We start from the raw sequence: 24,999 nt of genomic DNA, 5'->3' as shown, positions 1-24,999 counted from the left end.
GCTATGATGCGGACACCGCTGGCTTTGTCAGAGCGCTTCCTTCCACTCCTTCCGTGCTACCTCCCCTCCTCCCTGTTGCCTCACACCTCAGACTTCTACCCATCAGCAATAACAAATAAAAAGCGCTATGACATGGCCAGCGCTGGCCGGGCTGGAACTAGATGTCTGGCTGTGACTCAGACTGACATCATCTTGGAACCTTTGCCCAAAACGAACCAAGTTTTCCTGGGAGAGGCAATTTGGCCTAGTGGCTATAGCTGCTTACCTTGTAAGATGGGGAACCGGGTTCGGATAACGGCATCGCCTGAGCATCTGTGCTTTCAGCAAATCTCGCTATGCCCCAAAAAACACATTCAGCAGTAGTCTGTGTCTGCTAGAAAGCTGGGTTATAATCTTACGCAGGGTTCGCGCTATGTAAAACGGTCAAAAAATTAAATGTGCATTTTGCCTGTCTCCCATGATCTAATCTCATCCCCTAAGAATTAAGGACAAAGCATTGCCCAGGGATGTCAGAAAGAGATATCCATCTAGTGACTGAATTGCTCAGTGTAAAATTGAAAATTCAGATATCAATCCCAGCTTCAATGCTAGACCAAATTGTGTTATTTTAGGGAAGTACCTTACTTAGTCAAGCTTTCTTTTTGTTACGTATCACATATGAAAGCCCCTTCAAATGTGCGAGTTCAGGATGCGCACTGTGCAAAAACCTCTATTGTTTTGAATTAATAGCCCATCGTTCTTTTGCCCACTACACCACCCCAGTTTAGACATGGCCATTTGGTTGTTGTAACGCTATTCGCCCTAAGTGGGATGGGTATTCCCAGACGTGGGACCCGTGCTCACTACGCCACTGGAGTCAAGCTATCCTGGCTGATGACGGCTGATAGCCAGAAACCGGTCCTAGGATGCTTGATTCCGGTCCAGGGAAGACATGGCTTGGCAGTTCGGGCTGGACTGTTCCCATGAGGCACAGGGTCAAGACTGATTTGCATATGGCCATGTCTAAACTGGGGTGGCGTAGTGGGCAAAAGAACGATGGATTTAACCCAGATCTCTTGACTGGGGGAGAACGTCTGCATTGTCAGCATTCCGTCCATCATTTGTTTGGTTGTTTTAACGCTTTTCGCCCTAAGTGGGATGGGTATTCCCAGACGTGGGACCCGTGCTCACTACGCCACTGGAGTCAAGCTATCCTGGCTGATGACGGCTGATAGACAGAAACCGGTCCTAGGATGCTTGATTCCGGTCCAGGGAAGACATGGCTTGGCAGTTCGGGCTGGACTGTTCCCATGAGGCACAGGGTCAAGACTGATTTGCATATGGCCATGTCTAAACTGGGGTGGCGTAGTGGGCAAAAGAACAATGGATTTAACCCAGATCTCTTGACTGGGGGAGAATGTCTGCATTGTCAGCATTCCGTCCATCATTTGTTTGTTGTAACGCTTTTCGCCCTAAGTGGGATGGGTATTCCCAGACGTGGGACCCGTGCTCACTACGCCACTGGAGTCAAGCTATCCTGGCTGATGACGGCTGATAGCCAGAAACCGGTCCTAGGATGCTTGATTCCGGTCCAGGGAAGACATGGCTTGGCAGTTCGGGCTGGACTGTTCCCATGAGGCACAGGGTCAAGACTGATTTGCATATGGCCATGTCTAAACTGGGGTGGCGTAGTGGGCAAAAGAACGATGGATTTAACCCAGATCTCTTGACTAGGGGAGAATGTCTGCATTGTCAGCATTCCGTCCATCATTTGTTTGTTGTAACGCTTTTCGCCCTAAGTGGGATGGGTATTCCCAGACGTGGGACCCGTGCTCACTACGCCACTGGAGTCAAGCTAACCTGGCTGATGACGGCTGATAGCCAGAAACCGGTCCTAGGATGCTTGATTCCGGTCCAGGGAAGACATGGCTTGGCAGTTCGGGCTGGACTGTTCCCATGAGGCACAGGGGCAAGACTGATTTGCATATGGCCATGTCTAAACTGGGGTGGCGTAGTGGGCAAAAGAACGATGGATTTAACCCAGATCTCTTGACTGGGGGAGAATGTCTGCATTGTCAGCATTCCGTCCATCATTTGTTTGTTGTAACGCTTTTCGCCCTAAGTGGGATGGGTATTCCCAGACGTGGGACCCGTGCTCACTACGCCACTGGAGTCAAGCTATCCTGGCTGATGACGGCTGATAGCCAGAAACCGGTCCTAGGATGCTTGATTCCGGTCCAGGGAAGACATGTCTTGGCAGTTCGGGCTGGACTGTTCCCATGAGGCACAGGGTCAATACTGATTTGCATATGGCCATGTCTAAAGTGGGGTGGCGTAGTGGGCAAAAGAACGATGGATTTAACCCAGATCTCTTGACTGGGGGAGAATGTCTGCATTGTCAGCATTCCGTCCATCATTTGTTTGTTGTAACGCTTTTCGCCCTAAGTGGGATGGGTATTCCCAGACGTGGGACCCGTGCTCACTACGCCACTGGAGTCAAGATATCCTGGCTGATGACGGCTGATAGCCAGAAACCGGTCCTAGGATGCTTGATTCCGGTCCAGGGAAGACATGGCTTGGCAGTTCGGGCTGGACTGTTCCCATGAGGCACAGGGTCAAGACTGATTTGCATATGGCCATGTCTAAACTGGGGTGGCGTAGTGGGCAAAAGAACGATGGATTTAACCCAGATCTCTTGACTGGGGGAGAATGACTGCATTGTCAGCATTCCGTCCATCATTTGTTTGTTGTAACGCTATTTTAATGGTAGCAGCTGTAGGAAAGTGCCCCTTTTTGACATGGTCACCACACTTTCTGCTTGGTAAATGATATGATTTTGACTGAAAGTGCACTGGGTCCCTGCTAACCAGCTGCCCTGTGCCAGAGCTCTTTTTCCCAAAACTGTATAATTGTTCCCCCAACTCGTAAAGCCTTTAGCACCCTCTGTAAATCGCTAGTAAATGGTAACCTGGTACCTAAGGCCAGGGGTATTAAACAGGGTCCCTATGGACTGCAGCACGAATTGTGCCACCCTAAGGGACCCCTCACCAAACACATGCAAGACTGCCATTGTAGGTTGCGTGTCTTGGTGCAGACAAAAGTGAAAACACAACATGTCACACTGTATGCCATTTGCGCTACCACTGCATGTAATATTTGTAAGTCATCCCTACAGCCGGCCTAGAAGTCCTAAGGCAGGGTGCTGCATATCACATGAGCAGATTTGCCCCTATGATGGCCAGTCCTATTACTGCCAGTACAAGTCATCAGGGAAGCCATTTTAAAACATGTGCTGGACACTGGTGAAGACGAGTTCCCCATCTACATGAGGGCTTCACTGAAAATAGGAATGTCTGGTATCAAACAACTCGTATTGGTAAACCCATACTGATGCCTGTGTTGGATCTACCAATACATGCAGCCATAGGACACTTTAAAAACGCCCTCTGAAAAACTACCAGCCTCTGGTGTGCTTGCTGACTGGTTTCTGTCAGCCTGCCACCCGAGACGCTGTTCTCAACTCCTAGGATAAGGGCCTTTGCTCTCATAAGACACTGAACAAAAGTCTGTCCTGGAAGAGGGTGTAACACTCCCTCCCACAGGATGACTTGCTGATTAGCCTCCTTGGGCCGGCGAGCTTCAAAGAAGCTGCTGACTTTGGAATGCAAATCTGGCTCCCCTCAAAGGAGAGAAAGCCATTCCCCCGTCCAAACCCCCTTGGCGCCTGGACAGGTGGGAAAATTAGCTCATCAGGTAGGCATGCTGACTCCAGGCTAGTATCACCCCTAAGGTGGGCTACTGTGACATGGACACAGAAAGTGGTCATATGGGGGGGTGTAGTGACCCCAAGGGTCAATACCCATTGGCTACTACCCTACTCTTCCCTAACACCCCTAAATTCAACATTTAGGAGAGTCCCTGGCACCTGAGAAGCAGATCCTGATGAACTAAGAAGAGAGAGGACATGGAAGAGCCACAAAAGCCGAGAAGAGAGAAGATGCAGCTGACCTGGGACCAACCCTGCAGGCGCGTCTGCATCCCTCGTCGAAAATGGCGCCAAAAATTACTCATCCTGCAGCCGTGACTTCATAAACTTGGGAGAACTGCCTGCCTTTGAAAAAGACTGAAGACCTCCCGTGAACAGTGGACCTGTTCTAAAGAATCGCCAAAAGAGAAGACTCTGATGCCTCTGGAACCGCCAAAACCTGACATCTAAAGCTACCACTGCACCTGTTGCCTTTGGCCTGAGTTGAAGTGGGCCACTAGTGCCGCCATGGTTCCTCAGCCCTCCAGAGCTCGAATCCCTTGTGGTTTCATCCCTCCTGGACTCCCCGCCGTCGCTTGCAGCCTCTGCAAACAGGCCCCCTCAGCCGCAACTGCTCCAGTAAGGAAAAGCCTGATGCCTAAGGATACCCCTGGACCCGTTGCCCGTGGAGAAGAGGACCATAGGTATCGCTCCATCCCTGAGCACCGCAAGGCCTGAGCCCACTTGCTGGTTCAGCCCTACTGGCTTCCTAGCCACAGCCTGTAGCTTTTTTTTACAGTGACCAATCCCCATTGAAATGTATTGGGCTCCCAACACTGATTTGCACCCTGCACTCAGCTGCCCTTGTACCGCTGGTAGTGAAAGTTCGTGCTTCCTTGGATCTTGGCCAGCACTCACCTTAACTCCTGGAGATTGGTCCTGTAAATTGATGTACTGTACCTGTTTGCAGAACTTCTTCCTTCCGTAGGATAACATTGGCGAACTCAGAAATTGCAGTTTCCACTTCTTAAAGTGAAAAGAATTTATATTTAAAAACGTACTTACCTGAACGATTTTTCTCTGATGCCTAAACATATACAAAAGGTACTTGGTATTTTTATAAATTGGTGTGGATCTCCTTCTTGAGTTGTGTTATCATTTATTAATCATTCTGTGTATTTACAAATGTCTTGCACCCCTCTGTGTTAAGCTTAAGGCGGCTCGACCACGATCCCCCTAATAGAACACTTTGGGATTGCAAAGCAAACCCTTGTCCACTTATAAGGGAACCCCCGGACTCTTTACATGGTGTATCATCTTACTGACATATCACATAAGGAGCCAGCTTCCTACAGCGGCGGTCTTGGAAAGGACATGAAACAGCGTCATACAGTGGTTTCCAGTTGAAAATGGATCCAAAGGAACTGTTCAGGTGGGTTTTGCCTTCAATAAACGAGACAACGGATACCATACCTATAACCTATGCCCTCTTACATAATGCTCCATAAGATGTTGCAATTCCATGTTTAGGTTGTAATATTATGCTATATCATTTATGACAGTGTGCCTGTATTCTACACATAAAATTAATCTACAAGACATAGCAGGTTATTAGGAATGCAATCTCCAAACATCTACACCACAAGATACATGAGGTAAATATAATAAAGCTGTAGGCCCTTTAAGTGCGTTATCTTCCAGCACAATTTCTCTTACTAATGTTCATGAACACGTCATTAGAATGAAGACCCCCTCTCATACCTTTTTTAATTCTGTAAGAACTGTTAGATAGGTGCACAATGCTCCACCTTATGGACAGAAAGAATAAAGCAATTCAGGGAGGAATGCCTACTAAGACATTTGCCATCTTCCCTAAGCATAGTCCGGCCTAGTGCAGGTACGCAGCTCCTGTATACCACTTCTCATGATGGCAGATTGTTACGGTGCTAGGCCAATTAGAAAATGCCTTCCCATGCTCGCCACAGCCAATACTATTTGCCATTATTCGGCTACATATATTCTGTACTAGGTTATGTGGAGTAAAGATCTGCTGGGGCTGTGGTAGGACTGACCTTACATCCGCATATGGACTTTCCTACAATAATCTGAGGGAAGGGCAGTCGGATGCCTGTTTGCTCTACTCCGAGGACATCTAAGACATATAAGACATGTTCTGAGGAATTTACCGGGTTTGACCAACATTCTTGGCACACAACAATTTCATTCATCAATTTTTCATTAATTCAACACATACTCACTTCTGCGCAACATACTACTGCCAGGTGACTGCCCGATTGTGCCACATGTGACTGTCTGCAAACAATATCTATCCAGTAATAGGACTGGTCATGTTTTATTTCTTACCAGCAGGCCATTAGAGCCATGGATGGTGATGCAGCGTGAGAAGGCATGATGGATGGCGACGTCCTTCACGTATGTTGGTGGGTTGTATCCCCCATTTTCATCCACATCTCCGGCTGTATGGAAGTGGATTGGGTAGTGTCCCATGGTCTGCTGCCCCATGTGCTTCAGCTCCACACCCTCAATGTGAGCAGCGGCGAAGCCGCGTCCCAACTGTAGAAAGAAGAGGCGCTGTGAGGCAATCTCAAGTGCAAACTCGCATCAATGGGGGACAAGACAGGGATCAAACAGACATATGGGAAGACATAGCGCTTTTTAGGCAAAGTCTGCTCTTTCCATTTTAGATATTTCTGTTTTAGGTTTTTGTTCTTCTCTCTTAAATAGCAATCTTCTCTTTGACAATCTTAGCGCTGGGATGCTCCAGTTGGAGTAACGAGGCACTTTATAAAAATGTATTATTATTATTATCAAAACAAGTCAAAGATGCATGGAGATGTGATGCAGTCTAGTGTGTAACTCACTGCACTGGATGTCTGCGATTTGTTGTCTTACCACTTCTACGTGTTTCAGCTACAGGTGTGTTGGTAAGCGTGTGTATGTGTGCATAGTTGTCTCTTCGTTACATAGCGCTTCTTCTGAGCTCTGACTATAGCAACCAAGGATCAGACAAGAGCAAAAAACAAGTGGAGGCTGGAGGAATACAAGGACACAAGTGAGAGTACGAGGAAGAGGAAAAGGCAGCATGTGTAAAGCCTAGAAATGAAAAGCTGTGCCAGATTCTTTCTAAAAGCGGCGACCTGCTATTTCATTTCGCTCCCTCTCTCACATATAAGTGGGCAGACACAGACAGTACTTGCCCTTGATATGTGCACAGAAGTGCCTGTGCTACATTACCGATTTCTTCTGCATCAACATATTCGCATGCAGTGCTTGCCTAAGAATTTTCAGGATCCTTTCCCTTAAGTTCTGAAGAGACTCAGTTTACTAAAACGGCCTCTACTGCAGTGGTTAATTTGTAAAAAAATAAGTGCCAAGATCTCGTCAGGTAGCAGCTTGCACCAGACCATTTTTCCTGTTAGCGCTGCCTAAAACAGAACAAACTACTAACCATGAAAGTGGGGAGCGGATGTGGGGTAATGGCCAGAGCTGCCGACTTGGGAGCTAGGAAACCAGATTCAAAGCTCTGCGTCAGCTCACCATCCTGTGATTCTGGGAAGATTACTTAATCTCCCCTAAATGAATGGGTTCTTAACTGATGTTCATAAAAAAGCGCCGGTGTTGATGATTAAGTGCTGGTGCTAAGCACTGGAAACCACTGGCTCAAATTAAGCATTGTGCTACTGTAAAACCAGATACTGCGCAAAACCCTGAGCTATCAAATATTTACTGGAGGGACTGGCTTCAAACAGAGCGAATGGCTCCAGTGAGGGGTCTAAAAAAGAGTGGTCAATGTCACGGGAGACCTCCAGCAAACTAGGCTGGGGAATGCATGCACTCTAGCGCAGGACCTAAAAGCTTAACCAAAGCTTCTGAACAGCCGACCCTACCGCCCTCACCGTCGGATCCTGTAACTATTATTTGCAGTTTATAAACCGCTGGAACGATCCCATTTAACTAAGACCCATACATCCTTAGTAATGCAAACATGTTTTGAACCATTAATGATAGGTTTTGGTGTCTGTGCCGATCAAAATGTCAAATTGCCTCGAGGGGACTTTATTGACATAGTTGCGTTATAGGCAACTAAAACTCAAAATGGAACTGTGTTCGCACTTGTATGACTATGTGCTTGAGCATGACTCATGTGTAAGCATACATATATATGTATCCGCACATATGCGTAAGAAAATGCTTGTGTGTGTAAAAGCATTCGTGCAAGAGTGACTGTGAGCACATAGGACCTTATCTATGTAAATGAGTGAATTAATTAATGTTATACTGCACTCGGATCAAATAGTTTGTGTGGAACAAAGGGTTTTTCTGGGGTAGTGTGTGTTTGTCTATTACAGCATATGATCAGGCATTGGTCAGACAAAGGGGCTACGCTGTTGTTGTGGCGTATATGAGTATGCATTTTAATTAGGGACAATGTACTATGCATGTCCTGAGATGTGGGTCAGTCAAAAAAGTATGTGTTTGTTTTAAAGAGAGTATGTGAGTCAAGCAAAGCGAGTTTGAATTTGTGTATGAATATGTTCTCAGATGCGTGTCAGACAATGTGAGTAGTGTGTGTGTATAAACGTATGAGATGTCGGTCAAAAAAATGAGTATGTGCCCAATGTATGATTTCATTTTGAGGTGGCAAAGCCTACAATTCACAGTGTCACAGGTTTTGCAGATAAAAAGACCTTTGCAGTTTATTACAAATGGCAATTCAGAGGCGCTGCGAAACAAGTGCTCATTCCTAACTGAGATTTGAAATAGACTGTATTATTAGTTTTTGATTGCAAATGTGGTTGCAATCACTTGATTGGATACTGACACCCTAGTTGGGGTGGTGTCTGATATGCGATGGGGAGGCTGTCTCCAAGGAACAGCTTCCCTATGTGAATCATGGCCTAGGTGCCCACTGCCTGCTCCCCCCACTGTCTTCCCAAACAATAATAATTTTTTTTAAAGCAGCAGCACCATATTCACCTTTAAAACAATGTTTCCTGCTTGGGAATGCAAGGGCAGTGATGTCTGTTGTTTTTTGCAGGCCCCATCGCTGCATGCCCCAACAGTCACAAAGTGTAGCAAATAGCAACTGTCGTAATTAATATTAGGCTTTCCTGTTTTCAGTTTCTATTTTTGGTAAATTCAGGTGGGGTTTTTTCAGTGTTTTCAAGTGGTTTCAATACCTTTAAAACAGTGGTTATCAGTGGTTACACATTTTCGCGCCATTAAAAACTACAGAAACAGTGTTTTTCCGGTGTTTATGGAACATTTTGCTTTTATTATTGCTTGCTTTCTGCACTGATAGTGCATGATATATAGACAGTGTAAGTATAGTGTATACGAGGTTCAAAAAGGTTTTTGCAAATTAAACTTATTGCAGAACACCATACAATACTTCTTCAGTGAGTCTTTGGTCATGTGCGCTCGTTCTTTCCTTCCCATATAAACTTCTGTGATAAGGCCCTCTCAACATTGGCACTTGAGATGGGAAATGCCAAAACAACCAGTACACAATTTGGTAACTCTGGCCATTGACATAGCTTTCCATGCCAATACTGGTTCACTTGAAGATTGTGATTCTCAGGGCAGGTTCTGCAACATTTGCGCTGATCTAGGCGTTTATGTCCTCAGAGTTATTGAAGCGGTCAAAAATGAAGCAGCACTTTTGAAACTACGGAGGCAATTCCCTTTACGGAAGGGATCTATAACAGAGTACCACAGTGAGGTTTCATTGACTTCAAATGGCATTAGTGGTGAAGGGACATTTCTATGCATCATTGCAAGCTATTTCTCATACATTGTAAAATAAAAGTTCCTGAATTGCTCTTCACCATTGCTTTGCTTACCAAGAGGCAAGCACTCTAACATGGAACATGTTGCACTGCCAAAGTCACTAAAAGCGTTGCCCAGCCCACTCTCAAGGAGATGTTTCACATCTACACCAATTATGCTGAACACTTGGCAGACAAGGGTGTTTTCAGACACTAGTTTTATATTATGTCCACTACAGCAGTTATGTTTTCATGTAAAAATCTAATAATGCAGTAAAGTGTACTTTTTTCACATCACTATCAATATGTGACCAAAGATCCTCACATTTCTTGCCTTTGGCATCATCACTCAGCACAAATTCTGTAAACAGTTGCCACATGGATAATATAGCATTCATAGCCCCTTGGACTGAGAACCATCAGCTAAGGAACACAGTTGGGATGACTCTTTCTTTGATGCCACATAAAGCACGCAATGATAAATATAGTTCATGTGCATAAGAAAACAGTGCACCAGAATGGACTAAAAGTCAATAGCATTCCTCATTAACTATGAAGATTGTAAGATGCTTTCAGAATACCATCTGACCGGTGGCAAGGACCTCTTACAGGGAAGCACTTCAGCTCAGGTATCAATTTTGGCAGGTCATAACACAACTTTTTCATATACGTAGCTGAATCACTGCAAATTCAAACAATATCACTCCAACCGTTGTTGAACTTGAAAAGAACCTTTTCTGCAGCGCATTCAAAGTGATACCGAGGTCCGTGTTTTCCAAAAGTCTGGTGTCATGTTTTAACTACTATCCCAGATGCTTGGTGATAGCGCTCTTTTCACATATACTTGTCACTATACCTTTCATTGAATGTTTAAAGCCTGAGGTGTTGGCAATTCGCCTACTATCAATACTGACTCACTAGAAACTGGGGGCTGATGTATTAAGGGTTTTTACCCATTCTTTGTGGGTAAATGTGATGACACATATTAGGATAGATTCTTATGAAACCAGCCATTTTACCTATCAGTGAAAGAATCAAACGCAGCCAAAATATCAAATATGATTTTGATATTTCTTGATTCTCTACAGTTTATAAAATATTTAAACAAGACCTAAAACATGCTTCCAAACCCTGCATCTTTAGACCAAAGACCAAACAACTGGAAAAAACAAAAGGAAGAAGAAACAATATTTTAGTGGCATCCCTAAACAACAAACCTCAAGCAGAATAATGTTAGCCTGGACTTACTTACTGTTATCTTGCATAACAAAGTTACATTGTATTGGCCTCTTCAGGAAGAAAACAAACTACTCTTTCACTCTCTTTTTCCTTTCTATGAATGGCATTTAGTTTGTGGTGGTGAAGGTGTTTTTTCAGTGTTTATATGTTTTCACTGTTGAGGGCTATTTCTCTTTCAGTGTGGTTTTTATCAGTTATCATAGGTTTAAACCTAAAACCAGACAGCCTAATTAATAATAATTAGATAGGTAATGTTGCAATCCTCTGCAAATGTATAATTTGAGGTCCATTCTTTCTTTATAGATTGAATCAAAAATTGCATTCCTGTTCACAAACTATTTTGTTCACTTTGTGCCCCCATGTTTGAGTATATGGGTTAGGACATCAAGCCTTGAGTGTTTATGTATAACAGCATGTGCTCTGCTGTGGGCCAGACAAAGGAAGTATGTGTGCATGTAAATGTATATACTGAGATGTTAGACAGACAAAAGGAGTCTAGCTATAAGAGTATCTGCTCTGAGCAAGACAAAGGGAGTATGTTTTTGCACATAAATGTTTATGCTCAGATGTGGGTCAGATGAAGGGAGTGCAGGTTTATGTACAACAGAATATGTTATGGTGCAGGACAGATAAATAGAATATGTTTTTGTAGAACAGTATGTGCAGAGATGTGGGTCAGACAAAGTAAGTATACATTTCAGTCGCGGCCCGGGCAGGTAACAGCGGTGGGGCGGGGTGGGAGGGATTCCGACAGACGATGACGGGGGAAATTAATTATTTATTTAATTTTCCCTCCGCATTGTCCCTCAAAACACCCCTCTCCCCGCCCCAACGCTGTTACCTGCACGGAACGCGGCTGATACATTTGTGTATCAGTGCATGGTCAGAAGGGATTGGGACAGTCTGACTTGTTGACTAGACATATTAAAAAGTTGGCTATTACCTTGACATGTCCTCCAAAGGTGTCAAAGTTAAAGAACTTGCAGACATTGCTTCCATAGCATGTGCTCTCCATCTCCCCCTGGAAGACAATGTTGCGGCTCAACAGCCCCACCTCTGCACGCATATCAACTCCATCCACCTCTTCACCCATGTGCAAGTACTGGGCAGTTCCTGTTGAAGAACACAAGTACAGAAGAAGGCCGTGAGAACAGGGCTAAGCCCTGGTTAATTCAATTAATGTTGAGACTTTTAGTCGCCATCTGATTTAGAGCACTCAAAAATAAAAATAAAATATCTCAGGACTTGAGTTACAATAATAAACTAACTCCATCCACTATTTAGGGGAAGCTAGACTTACCCAAAATATAGTAGCACTAGAGTTAGACTGAAGTAAGACTTCCTGGACAATTTGGAGATAAGGTAAACTTTAGCGCTGGAGTTAGAATAGGGAAATAGCAAGCCGATACAGTCCTTGCTTCTGCTGCCCAAAGGCAGCACCTGATGGCAAAGAATTAAATGCTGGGGCTTCCTTTCTACGTACCTCTTCTGCTGAAGTACTGTTAGAGCTGGCGTGTTTCCCCAGGGTTTTTGCTTTTTGACCTCCCGGTTTTGACTCTGTTTTTGCTGGCGTAATGTTTGTGCGCACTTTTCTCACTGGGGATCACTGGTAAAGTGCAAGTGTTCCTGTGGTAAATTGTGTTATAAATAGGTGTTTCCATGATTGGATATTTGATTTACTTATTAGTCCCTAGTAAAGTACACTGAGTGAGCCAGGGCCTGTGAATCAAATGCTACTAGTGGGCCTGCAGCACTGATAGTGCCACCCACGTGAGTAGCCCTGAAAAGGTAACTCAGACCCCGGAGTCTGCGCGTGGTTTGTAACTGCCATGTCGACTTGGCCAGTGCACCCACTTGCCAGTCCCTCACCTTCCCTTTTCTTACATGTCCGCCACCCCTAAGGTAGGCACAAGGTATGTGTGGCATGTCCTGGTACCGAATTACGGCCAATTTTGTTTTTCACTATTGCAAGGCTACCTGTTCCCCATTGGACAGAATGGGGAGTTTGTTTATAACATCTTATAAACATAACTGGCCCAGGGAATTAGGTAAGAAAATAAAGTTTAGTATGCCTGAACTCAGAATCTAAAGATGCATCTTTTAGTGAAGGGGATTTTTACACTCTGTGTTTGAAAATACCACTTTTAGAGTTATTTTCTTGCTCAGTCATTCCGTGTGCCTCTGCTGGAATGTGGATTGCCTGTCTGGGTTTTGAATGACAGAAGGCTGGGGAGCAGGAGTGGCTCCAGATAGTCTAGGTGGGTCAGAAAAAGGCTGAATAGACCTGGGCTGCAATTGGGGAAGGGGGAGGAGATTTCCTTGCACCTCAAAGAGCCTGGTCTGCCTCTGACCATGCCGTCTCCACCTCCTGCCAGGGAGTCACACCAGAGAAGGCAGAACTGGTTCTGGCTGGGCACAGACACTCTCTGCCTAAGAGATCAAAGGATTTGGGGATATAAATATTGGGGCACAGACCCCTGAACTTTAGAACTCTTTTGGATCAAGAAGACTGCCAAGAAGAAGGAGAGCTGGAGAAGCTGTGAGGAGGAACTACCACTTTGCTGTGTGCTTTACTGTGTTGGCCTGCAGTGGCTGCTTCTGTCTTGGGCAGTGAAAGGACTGGACTGAACTTTCTGCAATCTACTTGTGAGTTTCTCCAACGGCTTGAGCTAGAGCTTGCCCCCTGTTCAAGAAGTCTCAGGAACAGCAAAGACTTCAAACTCTTCTGTCCTCAGCACTGGGGACTGTGTGTTTTGTGCTGCAACAGAGGAAAAATGCCACCCGATGCGGTCTATGATGTCGCTGCCGACTCCGTGTCCTGAAGGCACCGCAGAGGGCACCGCCACAACGCTGCACTGCGACCCTGGTCTCACCGAAGACGCCTGCTGATGCTGCCACCGAGCCGCTGCTCGCACTGCGACCTGTGGGTACCGCACTCTGCACCGCCTCGATTCACGTTACACCTTGGTATCCCAACGACGCCATTCCACACTGAAATATACTCCGCTGCTTGTACCATGGTTCGAGGGCACCGCTCGTAAAGTTACACGACGCACCACCCTCATCCCGCACTGCAGCCTTGGTCTATCGACGCCATCGACTCCACTTTGTCAGCCGACGACAGCACTTCAGCCACGACGACATTGCTTGCACCGTGACCTGCCAGCACCGCGACGAGCACCGCCTTCACCTCGCACTGCGACCCTGGTCTCACTGACGACGCCATCTGATGCTGCCACCGAGCCGCAGCTCCACCTCGACCTGAGGGCACCGCACGCCGCACCACTGCACTTCGCACCGCAGCACCGGACGCCTGCCTACGCCAGCGCTCCTGACACCCAAAAGAGAAGAGATCGATCTGCAACGCGTGTGACTTCGAGGGCCCCGGCGACTCCTGCACGATTTCCAGAACCGACGCCTGCGGACACGGTACTTTCGGAAGGTCAACGAGAGATCGCCAATGCCCTGCATTTCTAAAAGGTACTGTTTGCGGGTCTTTCCGACACCATAGCTGGCCCGTGACACCGCGGTCAGCTAGAACTGTTTGGATTGGTTTGCTCATGACGCTGTGATAGCCCCGGACAGAGCTATCGACATCAAGGAACTGTTTTTCAAGCATATTTTGATAACTGAAGACTTTTAAGTACTGTATTGTGGATTTTTATCGTTTTCGGTCTTGTCTTAAGTATATAAAAATATTGGATATTTTTCTAAAACTGGTGTGGTGTCCTTTTGTAGTGCTTACACTGTATTACTGTTGGTTATGTGCAAATGCTTTACACACTAAGATAAGCCTGACTACTTGTGCCAAGCTACCAATGGGGTGAGCAGGGGTTATTTTAGGAGTGTAACTCCCTTATCCTGATTAGAGTGGTGGTTTCTCCATGGCTTTGGCACCTGCCCTACCCTACCAAAAATCCCATTTCGAACAAGTACCTTGACTGCCTCTTAATTGAAGTGCAACACCCACACACGTTTCAGCCCATTAACTCTATCAAGCTCCTCTCAGGGTAAACCCCTATTTCTAATATTATATCATATTTATTGAATGTTTCCATGTTTTCATATTTTATTGAGATCGGTATGAAAATACTCTAAATCCCTCTTCCCAAGGAACTGAGTTGGGAGTAGGCAGCCTCTGTCTCTATCCCACAGCACTTTAAGATGGAGAGGAGGTCTGAAATGGCTCTAATGTCTTCCAAACAGTTTTGGAAAATGTTCAAGTGAAAACCAGTTCATATGGACAGAGTTGAGGGTGAGTCACTGTTCACCTAAAAGACCTGAATTGGCAGAAAGCATTGGCATTAAGTCCATAGCAGTGGAGCTAGGTAGCACCATCAGGACTCACAAAATGTATCTTCCCTTTTACCAGAGCCTGCAGCACAATCTCTACATCCCTACCCTCCATTGTTCCATGCTCAGTGCAACATCTGTACTGAGGAAATATGTTTCCCTTTCATATATGTGAAAGATTCTTCCCTTACAGGAAACTGTCCTCAGATTAAAAGTAAGAGATGTTTGCCACTGGCAGTACTGCCAGTGAGAAGGAGGTAGCCCTTAGATATAACAGCCCCAAGTACTGGCGCACAGCCGCTGCCACTGGGGTCAAATCACGTTGGCTGCTCGATCTCCACCCCCTCTGCTGAAAGTGCTTAGGCATTCCTTGAATCAGTGGAAGTGAGTGATCCCTGACTTTGGTTGGTTGTTGTGTATTTCTTAGTTTGCTTCTTTCCCCTCTCTTTCTTTTGAGCTCCTCACATATTACATGATACCATTTCCCCCATATATTTTTATTGCATCCCACCTTGTTTTCAATGAAGGACCAGATCTGCCAGCAATAATTGTTGGGTTTTGCATAAAATGTTTATGACACCTTCAGGTGTTTAGCACAAATGACAACAAACAGATGTTTAAAAAAAAGATGTAACAGTGTGGCAGCACCACACGTAAACTTTCAGTATAAATTAGGCAGGAATGAGTCACACTTTGAACAATTCAACATCACACCATCTGGATCCCAATAATTTCTAAAATAATGTGTTGGAAACCAAAAAACTGTAGATGCGTAAAAGCTAACTTACTGGCAAACCCAGCTTCACAAAACAGTAATATGTGTCAAAGCACCTGCACCATTCATGACAAACGTCTGGTATTGTATGTGAACCCTATGATGATTTGGACCAGCCTCCTTCAACCATTGTCTTCTTTGGCTCAGGATCCCTCAGCCATTCGCTTGAGACATTGCCGATAACAACTTGGATGAGCCCACAGGAGTATTTTGGTCTGACCTTCATTTGAATAGGTGTTTGGATGCATTTTGTGTCCATTAAAATGCACAAAGGACAATTTTACATCATACATTTCAAACTGTCATCACATATTTAATTATTTATCTCATCCAAAGCCTGCATACACACCGTAATACTTTTAAAAATTATTTTGCACTGCAGCAGGCATTTTTATAGCCTTGTCAATGTCCAAGTGCAAACTTCAAGCCTATTGGTTTGGCAAGTGATTATTCAACTTTCTGTGGATACATGTTAGTGACTAAATTGCTTGTGGATTGAATAATTACATCCAGAAACTTCCTTTTTTGTGTCAAAAGTTTGCATCTGGAAGACTTTTTTCTAGGTAACAGTTTATTCTGTAAACGTTAAACTTCTTATGGCCTTAGTACATATGGCAGGTTAAATTGCGATTGGGATCACAATTACAACTGGTGCAATATTTATTGCACCCAGAAATTGCCAGTTGCAATAAAGTTCTTACTCTTTGTTAAATTTCAGCCGGTCCAACCGGATGGATTTAACAGAGGAAAAACAGCATTTACTGAGACATGCAGATTTTGGAGTAGTACGTACCAAAATCCACATTATTCCCCAAGATTCAGAGTAGGTTAAAATGATAATTTATTAATATTTACCTCAGTGTCAGACTTTATTGGAAATTATAATTATAATATCCGACAGGATCCACTCATAATCAGGCTTGCAGTGTTCTAAAGTGCCCATAACCATTCTTTTGTGGGTCACCATCACATTCTTCCAAAGCCAATGGCTGTAATGTCTCCCATAAGTATATATAAACAAGTTACTTACCTTCGGTAATGCATCATCTGGTTGAGGCAATATCTAGCTGCAGATTCCTCACCTTTAAATTTCCCAGGTGTCAGAATGGATAAGGACATTTTTGCATGAGCAGCACCCCTGTGCACAATCAGGTCTCTCCATTCGGCTTGATGGTGTCGACTTCCAAGCCAAAAGTAGCTTCATAGATTGCTCCCTCAAGGTCTTCGGTGCCAAGGTACAGTAGTCCGAGCACGACTTTGATTCATGGTTGCACTCGAGATACCATGCGCAAATAAGATTGGGGTCGGTAACCAACATGGCGTGGTGACAGGAGCCACACGGCTTGAAACCTACCCATCTAGAGGTTATCCCCCACACACAAGAAGAAAATCTCTCGAAAAAACGTCAAAAAAAGTCTGACAAAATGAGACACAGGGGTAGCTCTTCTCATGATCAGCGCTAACTGGTGCGGAAAGAAAAGAACTGACGTATGCATGCTGGTCTGGCGTCTATATTCGTGATTGCCACATCACAACAGACCCCTGCGACATCACGCGGAGCCAAAAGGAGGCTCCCTGTTGGTGCACAGGTGTACTGCTCACGCACAGTTTCTAGATGTAGTCTGACACCCGGGAAATTCAAAGGTAAGGAATCTGCAGCTAGATGTTTCTATCAGATAGTCGCAGCTACCATTCTGCTGAGCTTCAAGTAACGTATCAAATTATCGATTTAGGATTGTTCTGCTGCTCTGCCAGTGACAACATAGATTGAAAATGATTCAGAAAAGGGCGTCCCAGCCATGAAATGACATTATGAAATACTAAGGTTCCTACATCATTTATGGCTCCCCCCCCCTCCTGCATCCTCCCACCACCTTCGATCATGAACTTGCTGCATTATTAAGAGCTACCTGAGATCACCACAATGTGGTTAGCCACTGTAGGTCCCCTTCAGGCTTCCAGACAATTGCAGGCTTATTAATTTAGCCTTTTATACCCTTTCTCATTAGCCAAGAGGTGGCAAAGCTTTTGATAAACACAGGACATCTCAAGATCCTTCCTGCCCAAAACATTAAGCTTGCTCCACAGCGGCAGTCTTGGTGTTGGACTGTCAAAATGTAAGGTTCAGGAGCTCACAGACTCCTGGCTACGCAGAAAAGCTCCTCCCATATCTGTCAGGAGGTCCATGGCATACATGCCACCATCAGCCCACCCTGCCCTTTTAACCATACCCATGTAGCATTCCTGGACTTGCGGTTTGGCACTTAAAATTGTAAATATGGGTTCAAAAACCACAGCATGCAAAAGGCTTGTTGAAAAATCAGGAAGAGCTGTAGATGTTATGTTTGCCATTTGCCAACTGTGTATTCTAGTTTCTAGTTTCTGGAGGATAATATGGGAGCTGGGGTTGCCTTTCTAGGGCCGAGTCTTGGCTACGGAATTATGCCCAACGCTTCCCCTAGCAGTGGGTAGAACAGCAATGTATGACCCTAAATCTACCAACTGTTGGTGTTTCTGTCAGGATTGAGGGATTTCTGTCAGACTGAGACAGTTTTATCCAGGGAGCATCCGTTCATGATTTGCATGAACCGAGGAAAGTGCACTAATACTGAAACTCCTTTGTACAAGGGCTGTGTCTTGCCATTTCAGAGTTTTTTTTGTTTTTGTTTTCAATAAGGGGGTTCTTCGTACTAGTGCCACTAATGAAAACCGTAGATGCGATATTTAGAAAACGATAGTTGGTTGGTAAGCAATTGGGTAAAAAACGACCAGTCTCATTCATGATGTGAAAACCCCTTTTCCAAGGTCTGCATTTCTCTTGCTGTGTCTTCTTCTCAGGTATGGACAGAGTGTGGATACCTAAGACCAGAAGGTAAGTCAAGAGTATGAGACCTTCTATTGTTTGTGCCTATGATTCGGGTGTGCAAAACGGAGTATTTTTCCCATGAAATTGGATAAACGTTACAAACAAATTATGCTTTTAGAGCAATCTGTGATTTGCCTCTATCTCGTGTGTCTTTTTCCCCATGGATGCACACTTCACATTAAAAGATACCAGCAGAGGACTGGTTCGAGCATAAAATATCTCTTGGCAAGACAATTTCTAACTGAATCTCCAGTGTGCAAAAAAGATGCAAATTGCCTATTTCAAAACGTCAAGAATTTTGCATAGGTAGTATCTAGGCACATGGGGCCAGATGTACAACCATTTGTGAGTTGCAAATGTACAACAGTGTCAGAGACTCTGTTAACGATTCCCACTGGGGGTCGAAAAATGAAAGGTTCATGAATATTCATGAGGCACTCACAATTTGCGACCCCATTGGGAATGGCTGGCCCTCACAGGGATGGTGGCCTGCTGCGATCAGCAGACCACCATGCCGGGGACTGCTTTTCAATAAAGCATTTTTTTTTAAAAATGCAGCCCGTTTTCCTTAAAGGAAAACGTGATGCATTTAAAAAAGAAAAAAATTAACGTTTTCGTTTCATTTTTTAAGGGCAGGTTGTGGTCCCTGGGACCACTGCCTGCACTGAAAAATATTTTTGGAGCCAGTCACAAGGGGGAGGGACCCCTTCCCATTTGCAACTCCATTACCACTCTCTTGAAGAGGGCGGTAATTTGCGAGTGTTTTGCAACGGCAATTGCGGTTGCAAAACATTCTTACATAGGGTACAGACTCGTTATTAGGAAGGGACGCCCTTGGCACGCCCCTTCCTAATAGCGAATCGCAATTCCTAATTAATGAGTCGCAAATAAATTGTGACTCGCTAATTAGGAATTGCACATGGCCCTGTAACATTTTGCATGCGTAAACGGGTCGCAAACCCGTTTGCGTATACAATTTAGGGTCATACATCTGGCCCTCTGACTGTTATCTTACAGAAAGCTGGAGTGCCGAATATCCTGTATTTTGGTAATTGGCATCAGCAGTGCACCTATCTGTGCAGTTAAGGAAGAGGAAGTTAGGACTTATCATACCGCGAGTCCCTGATGGGTTTGCAGTGATCATAGGGACCCATGATGTGGAGAAAGCACGCAAGATTCACTAGCCACAAATAAAGATGCAGGGGGCAAGACTCATTGGCTCCTGAGTAGGTATACAGTAGTGAAGGCTCGTTGGCCCTTAAGCATGATGCAGAGTTGGTACATGCTGGGTACTGGTGGGGATGCAGCAGTCAAACTTTGGTAGAGCCAATAGGTCTCGCCTTTTAGACCTAATGGCTTTGCTAATGTGCCAAGAAAGAAAATGCTTTTTGCTGATGCCGCAGAGCATCAGCAAATAAAAATAAAAATAAAAAGGTGACATAATACACTTGCTGTTGCCAGCCATGTTATTCTGTAAGCGTGCATGCTTCACCATGCTCATGCCTACAGGATGACCCATGCCCCATTTTCCTTTTTATCTTTACAAAGTCAACATGGCGAAACCAGTTGGATAGGTAAATAAAATAATATTTTAAGTGCAAAAGCACATAATAAAAAACAAGAAAAGAACCAAGGGTTTTGATGGGCAACAGAGGAGCGTGAGGGGGAAATTTTATCTGGGTTGGAGGGGAATAGTAGCACACAAGGGAGAGAGTAACACAGGCGGCAGGGGAGAAGCACAATGGAGAGAACAACATGGAGCACAAAGGTGTGAGGGAGAAAACAATAGAGAGGGGAGAAGCACACAAGAGAGGGCGCAGCACACGATAAAAACAGCAACATGTGGTTTTGCGGGGATAGTACTTGGCATGGGAAGAATCACTTGTGGGAGAGAGATTGAAAACATTCACTCTCATGGAGTGCTTAAACAAAAAGAAAAACAGTAATATCTTAAAAGTAGGCAGTGGAGGTTATACCTGTCAGCCAATCAAAAGGATGTTAAAGAGTCAATGCTTCAGGAGAGGGAAAAACACAAGAAAAGGACAGCGAGCCATCGAAAAAGAAGCAAGCAAATGAGATTGACAATAAGGTTAACCAATGCCGAGCAATGGGTGGTACGTCATAATAGGTCTTTTACAACCAGGGAACTTGTACTGCCTCGTACGAGAGACCTAAATATAATTGGGCCCCTGATATGGATACAGATGCCAGGACTCAATGGACCCCTGAAAAATTCACTTTTTCCCTATGAACTTCTGGACTTACTTTGACTGGCCCCTTGATGAACTACGCTTTGGCCAGCCCAGTGCTGTGTCATATTGGGCCGGCAACAATTGACCCACATTCTATCTGCCCCTGCTAATCTCAACTTTGACCCTCCTGTCACCACACTGGTGTACTTGTGTTTTCCTGCCACTGGTGCACTCAACTTTGAGCTGGCGTGGAAAGACCTTCCTTTTCCAATCCACCTAGAGCTCACCTTCCAACAGACCCTGAAACGCTCACCTTTCTCCAGACCATGGCAGAGCACTGATGAGCTCACCTTTCCTGGGCCCTGATCTGCGCACCTGGCATATTACTCTATAGACCCCCTGGGTCTAGAGTCAACTTCTGCCCAGAGCTTTTTAGAATTTTAGAACCCTATTTTGGTAGGCCTTACTTTACCATTTTGGGCGACATTAATTTCCATTTAGAGGATTCTACATCAAAAGACACCTCCTCTCTTATTAATTCCTTGGAGGCATGTGATTTTGTCCAACTTGTTCTTCATCCGACTCACCTGGCGGGGCACACCCTTGACGGGATCTTTACCAACGATTCCAGACTGAAAGTTGGTTTGCCGGTACCAATTACATGGTCTGATCATTTAGCAGTCCCGCTGTCCCTAGACATTTCCGGTCCTGATGTCACGGCTGACACCGGTAAAAAACAATTCAAAAGGAGCTTCAAAAACTTTACTAAGGAGACACTTGCTCCTTTTATCCGTAACATCAGTATCTCAACTAAACAGAAGGTTGATGACTCGGCTCAGGATTTAACTGATGCCATTATCAAAGCTGCTGATGCACTAGCCCCTCCTTCCCTTAAACCTGCAGCTAGACAGAAGCCATCCGCCCCTTGGTTCTCTGCCGATCTGCGGTTGCTCAGACAAAAATGCAGACAGAAGGAACGTGGCTGGCGTAAATCCTGGGATTTAAAAGATAGAGAAGATTATAAGAGCCTATTATGGGAGTATAGAAAGCGAATCATTAAGGAAAAACAGGACTATTTTTCTAACTTAACCTGTTCGTTAACATCTTCTAGAGAGCTTTTTAAAATTGTAGACTCCCTCTGCTCCCTTCAGATTCCTGATCCAGTAGTTGCCTCCCAGGAGCTATGTGATGATATATCGAATTTTTTCTATACAAAGATAGACGATATTTACATAGCCCTAAAGACGCAGAGGAACTCACTCAGTCTGGAGGATTCCGTGCAAATCACACGATTAGAGGCTTGGAATGTAGATTCCTCTCAGTCCCTTGCGCACTTTCCGGCTCTTACGCTAGAAGATCTCAATAGTTTGCTGGATAAAACTAAATCCTCATCTCCCCTTGACCCACTGCCCCTCAAGGTGCTCAAAAACTGCAGAGAAGTCATTCTCCCTCCGATGCTTGAGGTAATGAATGGAGCCTTGGAACAGGGCATTTTTCCATCACTTTGGAAGAGAGCCATCGTGAAGCCGCTTTTGAAAAAGACCACCCTGGACCCTGGAGTGCTGAAAAATTTTAGACCCATCTCTCTGCTGCCTGCCCCTGCTAAGATGTTGGAGACCCACTTGAACTTCCATCTTTCGAACTTCCTCGACGCTTCTGGCTTCTTGGATGGGTCCCAACACGGCTTTAGAAAGCTACATAGCACGGAGTCTGCATTGACAAAAGTCATGGATAACATCCGCAGAAAAGTAGATTTGGGTCTTACTTCCGTATTGGTGCTGCTTGATCTTTCAGCAGCTTTCGACACCCTGTCTCCCCTGACTTTAACATCTAGGTTAAGGGAGGCAGGGGTAGTCGGATCAGCGCTCAGTCTCATTAGCTCCTTTTTACAACACCGAGAGCAACGTGTCATGCTAGGTGAATACCTCTCCCCTGTCAAGTCGTTGCAATGTGGGGTGCCACAAGGGTCGGCATTGAGTCCGACCCTGTTTAACATCTATGTGGCCCCCCTTGCAAGACTTGTAAGATCTCAGGGGATGGAGGTAGTGTCGTATGCGGACGACACGCAGATTATGGTATCCCTGACCCACTCTGTCAGTAAAACTGCCTCTAACTTTAGGGCCTGTATGCAACTTGTTGCAGATTGGATGGTTTCCAACTCCCTAAAGTTGAATGGGGACAAGACAGAGGTCCTGGTCTTTGGCAAGGACCAGGATATATGGTCAGATGATTGGTGGCCCCCCTCTTTAGGCAGCTGCCCTATACCTACCAAATCTGCTAGAAACCTAGGTGTCATCTTCGACACACAGCTCTCCATGGAGCTACAGGTGAATAGAACGGTGGCGACCTGTTGGGGTGTTATCAAGACCCTAAAAAGGATTGTGAACTATCTGTCCCCACAGGCGCGGAAACAGGTGGTGATTGCCCTTGTTGGCTCAAGGCTTGATTACTGTAACTCCGTGTACGCCGGGGCTAACAAGGGCCTGCTCCAGCGTCTACAGGTAATACAGAACGCTGCAGCGCGATTCGCCCTTGCCTTGCCCTGGTTGTCATCAATGACCGTAGCGAGGAAGAACCTCCATTGGCTCCCCATTCCGTCAAGGATCACTTTTAAACTTCTTTGCCTTACATTTAAGGCTCTAACTGCAGGCTCAGCTGATGCTCTTGGTTCATTATTAACCAGATATGTTCCAAGTAGACATTTACGCTCCAGTGAACAATACCAACTGGTAATCCCTAGAGCCAAGAAGGCTAGATGGGGCTCTAAAGCCTTTTCCATATTAGCACCTCTTATGTGGAATTCACTCCCCCTTGAAATCAAGCGACTTCCTTCCCTTGACCTCTTTAGGAAGTCCTTGAAAACATGGCTCTTCGTTAAGGCATACCAGTAGGCTCTGTTTCTGTCTGCTATCAGCTACACATTTGGTTTAGGCGCCTTGACGCCCACTGGGCATAGCTGCGCATTACAAATAATATTTCATTCATTCATTCATTCACCAGACCCAGACACGACTTCTGACGGGCGCACGTTTCACCAGGCCTTGATCCGCTCAACCTTCTTCAGATGTAGGCAAGGTCCATGCCAGATTCACATTTGGCCAGATCCTGATCTACGCACCTTTGATCAGGTCCTGGCAGCCAGAGGGCCCCTGGTGTGCTCACCTTTCACCGGGCACTGGCAAGGCTTCCAGTAGGCTCACTCCTGACCTTGCACTAAAAACTCACATTAACCCGACCCCTTATTTACTCCCGCTTTTCCGAGATGCGGAGCTGTCACCTGTCCTGGGCCTATTCTCAGTAGCCCGGTTCCCCGCTCAGCGCAGGCTGTTATTTGGGGTTTGAGCTGGGCCAGGCGCCTTCTGTTTTAGCAGCCTCCAGGGTCAGGCAGCGCTGTAACTGCACCAGGAATGCTAGAAATGCTCACAGTCTAAATATAAGCTGTTTTTGTCGACCCGGCTCCTGGCTCGGGCCGGTTATTTTGGAACATAACAATTTAAATCGCTTGGAAATGGATTTCCTTTTAAAACTTAAAAATGACATTTTAATGAGCTATTAATACATGTTCGACTTTCATGAGCTGCCTAAAAACACGAGTTAAGACAACAATGGCTAAGATGGGGATTTTCCATGCATCATGACGCTATGAACAGAGAGGGGAGCGAGGGAGGAAAGGGAAAAGGGGGTGAGCGAGGAAAGGTTCAGGGAGTTAAGGAAGGGTGAGAGAAGGGAGAGAGGGGAAAGTGGGAGACCGGGAAGCAGAGAAAGTATGAAGAGAAGGGAGGAGAGAAGAAGGTAGAGGAGATATAGAAGTGATAAAAGTGACTGAAAGGAGAGGGTGGCAGAAAGATAAGGAATGAGAGCGAAACGGCTGAAGGTAGACCAAAAACGAGAATGAGAAAAGGGGTGAAAAGGAGAGAGGACAAATAAGCAAATACAGGAGAAGTGAGAGAAGGGAGGTGGGGTTAGAGAGATAAGATAGAAAAGAACAAAACTAAAAGGGTGATAGGTTGGAGGCAGGGACAATGGAGTGATGAGAGTACACACTAAGACATGGCAACCACAGCCACCTGGGAGGGAGCCCACAGGAGCTAGCAGAGCCGAGAAAGAATTCTTACCCCATC

General features: G+C 45.3%; 1 protein-coding gene across 1 annotated transcript in view; it reads right to left on the bottom strand.

Annotated features, from left to right (window-relative positions):
- Positions 1-24,999, bottom strand: part of CEMIP (cell migration inducing hyaluronidase 1) — a 908,751-nt gene that overhangs the window by 172,784 nt on the left and 710,968 nt on the right. Inside the window, exons 12-13 of the mRNA XM_085644720.1 lie at positions 11,696-11,865; positions 6,089-6,298 (exon numbers count right to left, since the gene is read on the bottom strand). Of these exons, the coding sequence (XP_085500846.1) occupies positions 6,089-6,298; positions 11,696-11,865 (380 nt within the window). The remainder of the gene's footprint in view (positions 1-6,088; positions 6,299-11,695; positions 11,866-24,999) is intronic.

This window comes from Triturus cristatus, chromosome 3_1 (genome assembly GCF_964204655.1).
Source record: "Triturus cristatus chromosome 3_1, aTriCri1.1, whole genome shotgun sequence".
Lineage (NCBI taxonomy): Eukaryota > Metazoa > Chordata > Amphibia > Caudata > Salamandridae > Triturus > Triturus cristatus.
The sequence above is the reverse complement of the archived record's forward strand: the minus strand, read 5'-3'. Positions and strand labels throughout refer to the sequence as shown.